This window comes from Emydura macquarii, unplaced genomic scaffold, assembly GCF_026122565.2.
Source record: "Emydura macquarii macquarii isolate MOO-44397 ecotype Brisbane River unplaced genomic scaffold, CSIRO-AGI_Emac_v2 contig_312, whole genome shotgun sequence".
Lineage (NCBI taxonomy): Eukaryota > Metazoa > Chordata > Testudines > Chelidae > Emydura > Emydura macquarii.
The window spans coordinates 4,800,427-4,814,620 of record NW_027130449.1 but is presented as its reverse complement, the minus strand read 5'-3'; the positions used below and the strand labels follow the sequence as shown (position 1 = coordinate 4,814,620).

General features: G+C 44.5%; 2 protein-coding genes across 8 annotated transcripts in view; both read right to left on the bottom strand.

Annotated features, from left to right (window-relative positions):
- Positions 1-2,256, bottom strand: part of NFRKB (nuclear factor related to kappaB binding protein) — a 32,312-nt gene extending 30,056 nt beyond the window's left edge. For all 3 annotated transcript variants that reach the window (XM_067563941.1, XM_067563936.1, XM_067563949.1), the window contains exons 1-3: positions 2,075-2,256; positions 1,423-1,450; positions 616-716 (exon numbers count right to left, since the gene is read on the bottom strand). The gene's annotated coding sequence lies outside the window, so the exon portion shown is untranslated. The remainder of the gene's footprint in view (positions 1-615; positions 717-1,422; positions 1,451-2,074) is intronic.
- A 2,418-nt stretch (positions 2,257-4,674) lies between these two features.
- The window catches only part of PRDM10 (PR/SET domain 10), a 59,806-nt gene continuing 50,286 nt past the window's right edge, over positions 4,675-14,194 (bottom strand). For all 5 annotated transcript variants that reach the window (XM_067563900.1, XM_067563922.1, XM_067563915.1 and 2 more), the window contains 5 exons: positions 13,150-13,320; positions 11,667-11,813; positions 10,926-11,094; positions 9,853-9,965; positions 4,675-8,500 (listed from right to left, as the gene is read on the bottom strand). In XM_067563900.1, coding sequence (XP_067420001.1) covers positions 8,264-8,500; positions 9,853-9,965; positions 10,926-11,094; positions 11,667-11,813; positions 13,150-13,320 — 837 coding nt within the window. In that variant the 3' untranslated portion in view covers positions 4,675-8,263. The remainder of the gene's footprint in view (positions 8,501-9,852; positions 9,966-10,925; positions 11,095-11,666; positions 11,814-13,149; positions 13,321-14,194) is intronic.

Genomic DNA, 14,194 nt, shown 5'->3' with positions numbered 1-14,194 from the left:
GGATGCCTAAACTCAAATCCCGCTTAAGACTAGAGTAATGCAAACTACAAGAGATAGAAAAACCTCAAGAAATGAGGATAGATGGCAAGTGTATAAAGAATCATAAGGTAAGAACTACTGTTGCCTGTTGAGCAGACCAGACCTCAGGCTACAGGATACTTCATGGCTCTGACTAGAAAACAATATTCCCTTTATTTTCCATAGCAGCCTGAATCTTACAGAAGCTTATAAGTTGTTAAGAAGCTTTCTTATAAGTTAGTTAAACATTACTCTCATGCCTCCACCCTTGAGCTTTTTGGTACCATGCAGAACATGCCATAATAAGTAGATGTAGGCATTAAAGAATTCATGGCTTTGCTTCTGTGATTGTGGCTTCAATACACCATCTACCCAGGGCCAACTACTCAGCAGCACCAGGCTTACCCAATCTGTAAACATTAAGCCATTCATTAGTTTGCTCTGCATCTGAATCCTGATTCATGTCCAGCCACTGGAGCACTGAGTATAATCAATTTAGGAATATCATTCTGTTTCAAGCAATAGTGCAGTTTGGTGCAATATACCACAGAGGATGTGTCCCTTTTCAGAACTAAATTGGTTCATAGGAGGAATTACCTCTTGCCTGCAGAAAGCGTGGACACTCTAACCAAAGATAAAGAGCATTAGAGAAGTGGGGTTAAAGTATGTGAATGAAAGTCATCTCAAATGTATCTGATCTGCAAATAAAAACAGAGATTGAATTTTAATCAATAAGAGTAGGAAAAAAACAGATGTTTACTTTTTTTTTTAAATTTAAAATGCAAGTTCTAGAGCTTTTATCCTCATAAACATTCTCATAAAGCCATGTGAACTGATCATAAAATGGAGAAACAGACAGAAACAGAAATTATAATGAAACATTGTCAACTATGGGGTTTACAAACTATGCTCTACTATTTCAATGAGGTTTACAAACTATGCTCTACAAGCTTTATGAGATATGGGAAGTCTTACTAGTTCTACTATACATAAAGAAACTGAGGCACAGGGTTTAAGGAACTTGCCCAAGGTCCAATGGCAGTCAGGAATAAATTTCAAGAGTCCTTGCTCCCACTGCCTTAATAAAGACCATTTATGTGGCAGATTCAATGCCTGACCTACCATTCCCTATTAAAAATATTATAATCATGCTATGCTACACTAATTGCTATAAGATGCAGTTACATCATTCTTCCAGATCACCTTCATTTATTTTAAAAGCTGTTTCCCAAATTTACGTAGATTTTGCGGCCTATTCTAGGCTCAAAGCACTTACAAAATGTACTGTCAACCATTGATAAAATGAAACCAAAACAAACCAAATGCTCACATGCAAACCAGCAAGATTATAACACTATACACCCGCTAACATACAACAAAATAAACTCAAACGGCTCTCCTCACCTTCTAACCAGTCTCCTTCCCAAGAACCCTGGGAAAAAGAGATGGGCATAGTTAGATCTGTTTGCAAAGCCTAGGTATTTCTTCAGGGGGTGCTCATCCCCCAAAACAATTCAATGCTTTTTCTGCTAAGTTGATAACCAACATCAGCAGCAACCCTACAACAGAAAAGCAGTAACCACAGGATAGAGAAGAACTAGCCTGGCTGAGGACACAGGTCGGCTCTGGGGACCAGAACCCGCTGGAGAGGAATAAGGTTATTATCCTGGTCACAAACTGTGAGAGCAGCACCATGCACCCTCAGCAAAACACCCGACTCTGGCCGAGCATCTCCCCACCCCAGCAACGCTCCCACTAGGCCAGCTGCTCATCCCTGGGAAACCCCCACCCCTGAGGGGCCCCCTCCTCTGGCAGACCCCCAGCTCCCCCCCACCCCCCAGCTCCCCACCCCGGGACACCCCCCCCCCCTTCCCCCTCACCCCCGGGACACCCCCCCCGCAAACCCCCCAGCTCCCCACCCCCGGGACACCCCCCCCCCAGCTCCTCACCCCCAGAATACCCCCCCTTCCCCCTCACCCCCGGGACACCCCCCCGCAGACCCCCCCTTACCCCCCGCCCCCGGGAGTCCCCCTTGCCCGGCCTCTCCTCTCCTCACCCACAGCCGGCTCCAGGCCGCACGCGGCTCACTCAGACCCCAGGTCTCCCAGGGTGGCGGCCTAGCGCGCGCCGAGACTAGTTTCGCTGAGGGAGGGGGGAAGAGGCGCGTACGCCCCTCCCCAGAGCACGAGCTCGCGCACGCTGCCCGGGCAGCGGCTCGCCCCAAGCCCCCCGGCTCAGCTCGAGGGCTCTCCCTGCGCGTGCGCACCCTCCTCTTCCCGGCGACAAGCGTGCAGCAGCTTCTCACGCATGCGCGTGGCGTCAAGTCATTTGACGGCGTATGCCGGCGGAGGGCGGCACGTCCTTGTCCTGGCCCTGGTTGACTGAGCCGAGTGGCTGCCCGCGGCGCGCAATAAGGCCAAGGTCCTTCTGCCCAGGCCTGCAGGGCGGGTAGGGCTAGTGCAATGCAGGGGGAGGCGCCGGCTTGGAAAAAAATAGGAAAAAAGGTTTTTTAGCAATTTGTTTTAGCAGGGAAGTGGGGTGCATGGGGGGTGCATAGGTGTGGAGGGGGCATGCATGGGGGGTGCATAGGTGTGGAGGGGCATGCATGGGGGGTACATAGGTGTGGAGGGGCATGCATGGGGGAGTGCATAGGTGTGGTGGGGATGTTTGCAGATGAAGGTCCAGATGGGGGAGATGTGTAAGTGTGGAGGGGTGCATATAGCTGGGGGATGCATAGGTATGGGAGGGACGTTATAGGGTCTCAGCTTTTCCCTTGGTTTGGCTACAAATGCATTTAGAAAACAGTTATGTAGGTAGCTCTCCAATCTCCTCCCCTTAAATCCATTTCATTCGCTCTTCCCCACCCTAGTTCCCAGTAACACCCTTTAAGAACATAGGTGTTGCCCCACCAGCTCAGGTCCATTTAATCCAGCATCCTCTCTCTTAGAACCAAGGCTACGATTTTGGCACGTGTATTTTTATTAAAAGTCACAGTCAGGTTGTTGGCAATAAACAATAAATCACAGATGTATTGAAGCTGAAGACGGAGCCCCGCCATGCAGGGCTGAATTATTGGAATTTTCAAGAAATCACTGAGCTCTCAAACTCACAGAATCCGTGGTCTCTGTGACAAATTTGTAGCCTTACTTATCATGTCTAATGCCTTGGAGGAAGGATGTGTATTTTTAGGAATCAATTATGCAATAACATGAGCTTAGGGGAAGTTCCTTACTAACTCCCATCATTAATACATAATCAGGCCCCTTTTTACAGTACCCAAGTTTAACCCCATTCTGTTCCCCCTTCTCAAAGCTCAATCCTCTGAGTCCCCCAAGTCCCTCCTTCCCCACTCCTCCCCCTAGACTGTGTCTGCAACTCCCACGCAGCCAGCTCTGCTCCTCAAATACTGCTCTCATTGCCTAAAATGTCAAAATGGAACTGCATCAAGAATACACAGAGGGAAGTCATGGTGCAGACATGATGCTACACCACTAGGTAACACTCCTCTCTCCTTGAAATTAACCACCATTTCCATGGCCAGTTCATGCAGTAACAGGATTAAAGCCCCTGTGGGGTTTTTTTCAGATATGAAGTTCTATCATTTTTCTGTATGACTAAATTAACAAATCATTGGTCCTGTACATCCTTCTGCAGAAAAGATCCTGTGTGAGATAAGGGGATCCTTTCATTTCCTTTTAACTCACTGAGTGTAATCTTTGGTTATATCAGCATATTCTGTATTTCATGTTTTTATATAGGCCTGAAACAGTTTTGTAAACATTTAAATTATGGGCTTCCCATCTCCAGTATCTCTTACAGACCTCTTTCCCTTTCCCCATCCCCACTCTTCAGGCCCTGCATCAGAGCTGAGGAGTATCTAGTGCTCATAGCCCCTGCCAGGATGGGGAGCAAGTATAAACAAAATAACTTTTATTTTCTTTCCTATCGCTTAATTTAGTTTTGGTGAAAAGGTGTCAGATTGACAGCCTAAGAACCCTGAGTCTTCAGAGTGTCCACAGCACAGATGCAGTGTGGGTAGCAGCAGTGCAAGCTTCCCCACGCGGCCTGGTCAGTGTGCTTAAACCCTAACCTGGAGCTATAGGAGGAATGGGTAGGTGTCTCCATGTCCTATTCCATCCACATGGCTGAGGCTGCAAACAAGGGTTGGACACTCTTTTTTTCCTTGTGCTGGGGACATCTGTCATGAAGAACTGGACCGATACCTATATTCACAAAGACCACCAAACAGTCATCACATGGTATCAGCCGCTAGTCAATATTGACATAGGATGGATTTGAACTGCTCATCTAATGATTTCCAGTAGCCACCACAATATGCTAGGCACTGTACAAATATAAAAGAAGGCATTAGTCCCTACCCCAAAGAGCTTACATTCTCAAAAAGCTGAATACAGATAAAGAGATGAAGGGCAGGAGAAGAGGGAACAACGTAGCTAGGTGGTGAGTGTATGATCAACATGTGGCCAAAGTTGTAATGACATAATGGCTATCTATGATAGTAAAGACAATCCCAAATTACCCTGCAACCATGATGATAATTGGGTCTTGAGGAAGGATCTGAACAAGGCAAAGACAGTAACCTTGTGCATGAGCTCAGGGCAGATATTCCATGCAGGGAGGCAGCAGCATGGCAGAAGATGAAGTGTTTATTGGAGAATTATACAATCAGTATATGGCAAAGTGGAGGGTGATACAAAAAGACCCAAGGGCAGAAGTATGCAGTGCCTTGAACGCAAAAAACAAAAGCTAGAAGCTTGAGACAAGTAATTTACAAGTGTAAACTGAATCATATTTGACTACAGCATTACTGCTGCAACCATCATGAATGCATATCATGTTCAGTATTTAAAAAAGAAGAAAAATTTATTAATTTTGTTTTTACACCTGCCAGGTAGCACAAGACTATTAACACTATAACAGTCATTGAATGTACAATAAACATACACACTTAAATAACAGAACAGGGTCAGAATGATGCAACTAGTATGTCAACGTCAGTGTCTCATGAAACATCCAGATTTAGTCCCAGGTGTTTTAACAGTTCTTGGAAAGAAACAAGTAAGTTTCTTTTGGAGATTACGAATCGGGGCCAACTTCTGCGCTTGGATGCATGAACAGGGGGCCCAAGGGAGGCCAACGGGAGCACCCAGCATGTGCTTCTTAGGGCAGACTTTAGCTCTGAGTGAGCAATGAAGGGTACTCCAGAATTAAGCTCTGGTGGGACATTATTTTGGAGACAGATCTTTTGGTGGCTCCAGCAAAAGAAAAGAAATTAATATATTTTCTGCACTGCAGGTCTGCACACAGCCATGGAAACGGATTTTCTTTTTTAAGAGGGGCCCTGCACTACAGCCACACGGACTATTTTTCGCTACTAAATTTCTGCTCTCTTCCCAAATCTCTGTAATCATTATAATTTGTTACCTTAGAATGAATATGCATGATGCTTAATTCCCAGGGAAGATTATGTCTCTCTCTCTTATATTGTATTCTCATTCCTCCATTAATTTGGGACACAAAGTGAACCATCACTTTGGTTTCTGGCTGGTGGTTATGAATGTGGTGCCTCTGTGAGACACAGAACAAAATCCTTGATAAACGAGATACAAGTTCAAAGAGGCCAAACATTTTCAAACTGCATTCCATAACAACTGGCTAGTCTGAAATAACTGGTTCAAAAACAAGTGTCCCCATTTGGTGAAGTTTTCTAAACAGTTGAAGAAAACATTACTTTTTAATATCTTTATTTGCAAAACTTTAAAGGCTTATTCTTCATATCTGGAAACTGGATCTTTAAAGACTTATGTAAAACAAGAACTATTTACCATGTAACATTTTCAAATCCCCTACTTTTCATTATTTGTAATAACACATCTGACTTTAAATTTGTATGACAGTGTAGAGGAATGTCTATACCTTCATTTTTAGTCAGTAGATCATCTGTCAATCTGAGAAAAGCCACTTTTCTTGAACAGGAAGCTGTGAGGCAAAGCCAGGGCAGTCAGCTTCCTTCTTTTCTCCTACACAAACAACATAACAAGGGCCTGATTTTGAAAAGTACTCAGCAAACACAGCTCCAGTTGAAATCAACAGGAATGACAGTTGCTCAGCACCTCTGCAAAGAAAGGGTCTGATCCAAAGCCCAATGAAGTCAACAGAAAGACACTCATTGACTTCAATGGGCTTTGGATCAGGACCCAAGCCCTTAACTTTTGAGGCCTGTCAAAGAAGCTAGATCCCAGCTACAAATTTAGTCTGCATTTTGACCAATCACTTCAAGACTACCATAAAGCAGTGCTGAGCCAGCCGATATTTAAATGGTTTATCTGATTATGCACATGTTATTTACCATAGCAATATGTGGCACCAGACTTTGCTAGCAAGCATCAAGACTTCTAATTGTCCAGTTCTGATTTGGGCATCATAGGGCCTGGTACTGCAACTCCTACACACCTCTGAAGTTTTCACTCACGAGTAGCCCCACCAAAACTAATGGGAATACTTGTGTAAGGAAGGGACCTTCAGGGCAGCACTCAAGAAAAGTTGTTCAAAGTACTGATGCCATCTGTTAATTTTTATGTCACAAAAGTCCATTAAGACCAACGTTTACAATTGTCCTGTTAGACACTGACATAGTGGTAGCTTTTCAAGCAGAGTGAGTAGAGATTTAGGCATATTTAATATCTGCCACCAACACTCAATGGAGCTGTGGTCATATTCTCCTAAGTACCAGAGTAAAAATTGCCCCCTTCTCCCCTCAGTTTAAAAAACAAACAAACAAACAAACACAAACAAACATCCTTAAAGGGGAGCAATGTAAGAAAAAATAAACTGCCTTAAAAACACAGCTTCCCTTTCTCCTGGTCCCAAACCATAACACAAGTTCTATAAAAGACCAGGTCTGCCAGATCAAACAATCCTTTGAGATGGCTTTCATTGTCCTATAAGAGTGGCCCAGTAGTGTTCTTTTTTGTGTTTCCTGAGTCCAAGGCTGGTCATTTTATGAAACAATCCATTTACAATTACAGCACATTGTTACCAAGATACATGGAAAACTAGAGCAACCAACTTTCCATTCAACCTTCATGGGGAAACAAAAACTAAATTTTGAGGCAGCCCTAAAGATAACTATACCACAGCTGCAAAAGGTGTGCACACGGGGAGCAGGTTAGAAAGGTTCTTTTCAGACACTGCATGTTAAAGTGAGCCTCAAATACCAATTATAAGGCACAGAGTTCTAGGTGCCTTTTTACTTTAAAACTACCAAATAAAAGTAAAAAAAAAATTCAATTTGTTTGCCCTCCTCCCCATTCTCTCTTCATACAAACATCATCAGGGGTCACAGCAAAAACTGCTATCCGGTTTAAACATTATTGAGCCTTTTATTAGTTTACAAGGGAAAAGAAGAGTTCCCTGAGAGGATAAGGGAAACACAGGCAGTATACACTCAGTGTTATTGTCATGTGCTATTATGATTTCAAATCCAAACGCTGAGGTTTCAAGACTGCACTTTTAATTCTCCCCAAAACTTCTTGACAGGGCAGGGCAGACAGTGTGTAAACAGTTCTAAAAGGTTGCTAAAATAATAATTTAACTGACTGCTTCTGCACAGCTTCACAGCTTCATTGTTACATCTGTCTCTCTCACACTCACACACCAGGAGCCACCGATTTGCTATTGCTCTTTCTTTCCAGCGGGTCTGCTCTTTATCTAGGTGGCATATTCCCTTCCTCCTTGGCCATTTAAAAATAAAGACACAGGGAGCAGTTCTGACATACAGCTAATACCACAGGCAGTTTATATTATGTCTTTTTGTTTAACTGTCAATGGTAGAAATGTACATGGGGCATAATCTGCCATTAGCTATTTGGCAAGTATTTTCCCCCATCCTTATAATAAATGTTGTACACTGTGATACTTCCACAAAGGAAAAATAAGGGTCATCAGACATACCAAAAAGTAAAGTTCTGGTCACGCATAGTTTCTGCTTCTCATTTTTTCCTTTTCCTTAAAGATTTGCATAAGATGGCAGCATCCCCAAAGGATTTTGAGGGTATTTTTTAGTTGTTGCTGTCACCTAAACCCCCTTTAAAGCATCAGCAAGAGCACCAACATTTTACTTGAAGTTATGTGAATGAATATTTAAAACAGAATGAGCTCCAGGAGATCCAGATGTTTTGGGGGAAAGGTTGTCCTTAAAGTCAGGTAACATAATGGGATTTCATCATTCATGCTCTGCAGAGAAAGTTCTTGGTTTAGTGATGTGCACTTCACTGCCCCCATTCCCATTGGTGGTTGTAGTGATGATGTACTGTGTGGTTTGCTGTTGATTGGTTGGTTGTGATTCCAAGGAGTCAGAGTGTGCTGATGGCTGAGACACACCCACCTGCACACCACTGGAAAGTGAAGAGTTCTGTTTTACATCCAGATCCGGTTGACCTTCAGATATCACATAATGAGTCTGCACAGAGAGCAAAAGCACTAGTTACACTGATGTTTCAGACCAGCTGACTAGCCATCTTTCACTCACACCGTCTTACTGTAACTTTTCTGTCTGAGCACTGGGAGCTATTTTCTATATAAATGAGCGATTATAAAATTTAACTGTATTGCATTTAAATGTTTAGAGGAAAAAAACATGAACAGGATACTTTCAAGTTGTTGTAAGGGTTAATTTAACACTGGCTAAAACCAGCTGTATAAATAACCCACCCACACAAATAAGTAAAATAACTAACTCACTTCACAATAACTCTGAAAGTCTCCTATTTTGCCATGCATTGCACATGGGAGCTGCATTTTCTGTATCATACATCAGTATGTTGTATCTCCTGCTAGGCAATATCAGTATAATGGCAGCTTCCACTGAGATCATTCACTCCAGTCAGTTATACAAAGAGTTGAACAATCACAGAAGTTTCTAAAAACTCTTTTGAAAATTCATTTCTATCTCTAGCCAGATTTAATAAATATTTACCTAGCTCAAGTATTATAAATAATCAATATTGTTAATTTGGGCCCAGATCCTACTGACTCAGTTTGATGAACTAAATGGAACTAACTACTTGCTCATGAATGCCTCTCATGTGAGTAAATGTCTGCCACACGGGGGCATTAGACTTTAAATGCCTTGAGACAGGGCTCTTCATTTTTACCCATGTAGCAGGGTGGTCTGCACCTGTAAGAGCCTGCAGCACCAGGGAGCAGCAAACCCTGGCCTAAGGAGAAGCCCAGCAGGCAGATGTTGGGAACCAGTAGATCCAGCTAAGCAGCAGCTAATGATTGGCTTTGATTCCCAGCTCCTGCCTGACGGGCTGCTTCTTCGGCCAGGGTTTGTTGCTCCCTTGCTCTGCAGCCCCTTACGGGGCAGATCACCCTGTTACCTCACGTCACAGGGATCGTGGTACTACATACAAAATCATTAACTATGTTTTCCCTTGAAGTAGATGACTGACACCTTCCAACCAAATGGATCATTTCTTGCCTCTACTCTAGGAGTGTAAAGAGCAGTGGCACATTGTTCCTCAGCCTTGGGCATCCCGAGGCACAGCTCTGGATTGCCAGCCTAGCTATGGACACTACGCCAAAGTGGTACTTGGTACAAGTGTTGCAGAAGACCTGTGACCTTTCACACCATACAAGTCTATCACGTTAGCTCCTAACTTCAGAAAATACTTTTACAAGTACCCCTGATAGGACACCACTATCTGTGCACCCTTGACACTTGTTTTGGTGTTTCTTTAATGTGTTCAGACCGAAAGCTTTTTGTCTAATTCATCCTCCCAGAACAAAGACTGACATCCTTCTGCTTACCTGGGTGACTGCTTTCACTTGCCCTGTGTTCACCGTGGTGACAGGAGTACCTACAGCGGTCTCTGCAATCACATACTGACCCTGTGGGATGGCCATCATCTGAATTTCAGATGCTGGAAGAGAGGATCAAGAAATACAGTTAAACGATCTCAAAGGTTAGTATGGAAGACAATAATAAGGGTGACCTGAGGGTCACATGAAACCCAGGAGTGTTACAATCCTGTGACTATCCTCATTTTAAATTCAGAGGTAAGGCTGACTGGCAAAGAGTACAAGTTTCACCATGCAATGCAGTGTGACTGCTTAAATCAAGATGGAAGTTTCATGCTGGTACCCAGTCTCTATGGGCTGCAAGATTAGGGTGGCAGCAAATGATGCCATTTCATACAATTTAAGTGTTGGTTTCTGGTGAGTTATCAACACAGCCTTCATCTGGGCAAAGTTTGGACTCCCCTTGAAAAAAGAATCAGACATCTAGGGCCAAATCCTCAGGTGATGAAAATCAGCACAGCTCTATTGACTTCAATGGAGCTACACCAACTGATATCGTCTCAGGATCTGGCCCTTCGGTCACAGCCATCATATCCTGTTGTTGCCATATGGGAGTATTCCTCAAGGATATGTTGCTCAAGGATTCATAGAGGCTGCTGTCCAGACTTGCACCGGAAAGTATATGACATCAGGCGTGAAAGGAGCCTTTTTGGAATGCATGTTAGGACTTTCCTCTGAATTTAAACAATCCATTCTCAAAGACAGACTTATTCTTGACAAATGCATTCCCTTTGGAAAAGAGACGCCAACCTGCTAGAACAGACCACTTAAAACACAAGGGTGTGACAGCCTGGAAAAGAGAAAGCCCAATAACAATAGTTTGCATTTATATAGCACTGTTCCTCTTCAGCAAGCTTAATGAACATTAACTAATGAATCCTCACAACCCTCTGTGAAGAAGGGATGTATTATTATCCCCATTTTACAGCTTGGGAAATGGAGGAAAAGGGGTTAAGAGACTTGAGCCTAGTCCCAAAGGGAATTAGTGGGATTGCTGACCTCTGCACATTTCTGATACTTACGGTAGCTACGAAATGAGTTCCATGTGCTGGGTAGAAATGTGTGCTGGACCGAGGAGCCTTGCTGTTGCTGGAGAGTTTGGCTTGGCGCTGATGTGGTGGTTTGCATTTGGGAGGGGCTGAGTTCCTGCTGAGATTGTTGTGATGAGGGACTCAGTGGCTGAGCTCCCACCTAGCACAGCACCATGAAAATAAAGACAATTATTTATCTGCCAGCATGGTAAGGCTTACATGCATTTGTACTGCCAGCGGGAGGTACATTCCTCTTGGTACTAGGATACGAACACTAATTCTCTTGGTCAATAGTGCAAACCTCAGCCCAGATCAGCAATCTGTGGGTTTCCAGAGCAATTCCTAGTTGGAAAAATGTCCATATCACCACCACTCCCAAAGCCGGCGGTCTCAGAAGAGGCCGAGCTCTGAACAAATGAGCAGAGAGCATGAATTTCTTTCTCATTTCTAGATCTCTCATGCCAGGTCAAGAGTGGCAGGACAGGGTAGGAAAACTTGCACTGCTGCCACCCTGTTCTGTGGATAACTATAAACTCAGTGGCACGTTAACAATGAAGTCCTGCTCTACCACTGGTCACTGTAATAATAATAGTGTTTTGACCTTCTATAGCACCTTGCATCCAAAGAGCTCAAAGCCATTTGCAAACATTAACAGATTTACCCTCACATCCTCTCTGTGTGGTCAGTCAGTATTATCTGGAGAATGCTCTTTGCACTGTAACTGTGGGATACCTGTGATGATGATTGAGTTGCTGGGGTTGGGGCTGGCTCTGTAACCTGGATATGCTGCACCTGGATGGCATGCTGGGTGTACGTCTGGGGGTCATGCAGTTGTCCGACATCCACCGTGGAATGCTGGGACTGGTGAGGTGAGGTAGCCTGGGAAAATCAAAGCAGATCTGTAGACTGTAAACTCTTTGGGGTAGGGACTGTGCTCAAATTTCTGTTTGCACAGTGCCTAGAAAAATGTGGCCATGATCCTGATCGGGGCTTTTGGGCACAATCATAATACAAATATTAAACAATAAGCAACAATTGGAGAGTGATCAGTGGCCTGCATTACCACAGAGGATGTTATTAACTTATAAACAGAGCTAGAAAATTGCTTCATAATGGAAGGTAAATGAGAAATTTAGTGGTTCAGAGAGAAAATTCTCTGATTATTAGATCTCTCTATTTATATGGCGCCAATTACCACAGCACCTGAGTGCCTCAAAATCTTTAATGTACTTATTCTCACAACACTCCAGTGAGGTAGGGAAGTACATTTCAGGGCTGGCCTACATTACAGAGTTTTGTTGACAAAAGTCAGCTTTCGGCAACAAAACAGCAGCAGTGTACATACTTGAACTCCCAAGTCGTAGACTAGTGCCCTAACCACTGGACCAGCCTTCCTCTCTGTAAATGTACGTATTCGTACGTGTCAGAACGGCATAGCCATCCTGTGATTAGATATAGATCTATGTTAGCGGAAAGAAAAGTGAAGTTTCCAGTGTCTTATCTATTAAAGACTCTTAGGGATACCACCTCCTAATTAATTATAGTAATTTAATTAGAGACATCACACCTTATTAAAATGAATGCAAAGCTGAAGGCATCAGAATGCAGCGGAACCATTAAAACTTCATCAATTCATGTTAAATGGTGCCATTATTTAGGCCATCATTAACAAGAGGTGCAACATTGCTAAAAATGAGCAACAAAAGGACAGGAAACTGCTCCTAATTTCAGGCTCAAATATAAGCTGGTTGGCAATTTCAGATCCACCCAAGCAAGCAGAGGCTGAAGGGTTTAAAGGAGCTGCTCTGGTGACTTCTTAGAGCTGCCTGAAATATATTTCCCCAGCTCTGTTAATCCAGTTATGTGCTATATTTATATTTAAGGGGGTTACTGAATTTCACAGGATGAATACCCTAACAGTTAATACAATGGGAAAGCAAACACTTTCCAAATTTTGGCTCCAGCTCTCTGGGGAAAAACAAAGTTCAAATTGCTCCTCGCAAACTGCAGAAGTGAGTCACCCATTGACCCATTCTGCCAATTCCTGAGGGGCAGTGCCTGTAGCAGCCCCAGGGATTTAGCCTGAGCTTCAGTCTCCAGGTGATATCTACCCAGATCTTTTCACCATCAAGACATTTTTTTTTTAAAGTCTTTAAAACTGGTGTCATTTAGGCTTGGGAAGAGGTATAAGATACATGCTCAGTAGATTACCTACCTGGGCCACTTGCACAACCTGCAACTGTATGTGCTGAGGTTGCTGCAGGCCAGCTGTGGATTGAGACACAGGGATGTACTGGATTCGTTGATAATCTCCCTGTGGGGTTCGATAGTCTGTCGTCAGGGTCTGGGACAGTTCCGTCATTGCTTGCGTCAGCAGATCTGTTGTCTGAGGGAGAGAGGCACACAGTGCATCATGCAATATAATCTGTTGGGCTGAACACTTTGCATGTTTTAATTATTTCAGTGCACTAGAAACCTAACCTAAACCACTGAAACCTAGTCAATAATTTAGAAGGGCTTATTTTGTTTGGAGTTCTGCTTAATGAGATTCTGACAGCAGCCGGGTGAGTGGGAGTGCTCGGTTCTGCAATGCGGGACTCACTCAAGCTCACTCTCTTCTCTTACTACCTGCACGGACAAGGCATACTGCAAGGACCTGCATGCGCTCCAGGATTGAGAGTTACTCTCCTGTTACTCAATGCAGTGGTGCTCAGCCACCCACTTCTTGCCCAGTCTCAGCTGGGAGGCAGGCATCAGCCGCTGGCTTTTGGGGAAGGCGTGCGGCAGCCGCCCGCTTCCCGCCTGGTCGCAGCTCCCAGCTGGGAAGCTAGCGGCAGCCCCCAGCTTCTGGGGGAGGCAGGCAGCAGTTCCCCACTTCCTGCTGGGTCCCAGCTCCCAGCTGGGTGCCCGGTGGCAGCCTCCTGCATCTTGCAAGCTGGGCTCACAGCTGGGTAGCAGCCACCCACGCCCCGGCTTCGAGCCGAGGGACAGACTCCAGCATCCTGGCTTGAAGATGGGGAGGGCAGCCGCCTGCCCACATCCCTGGGTCCCATCTGGCGCAGAAGCCTCCTCTGCCCCAGCTTGGATTGGGTAGCAGTTGCCCACCCCCCGAGCTGGGAGCCAGGTGGCAGCTGCCCGCAACTTGCCCAGGTGGCAGCCCCCCTCCCTGGCTCAAAGCCTAGTGCCCAGAAAACTTGTCAATGTCACTGCTCTAGCTGAGTGGTAAAATTGACAACTATGACAGCCCCAGATTTCACCAG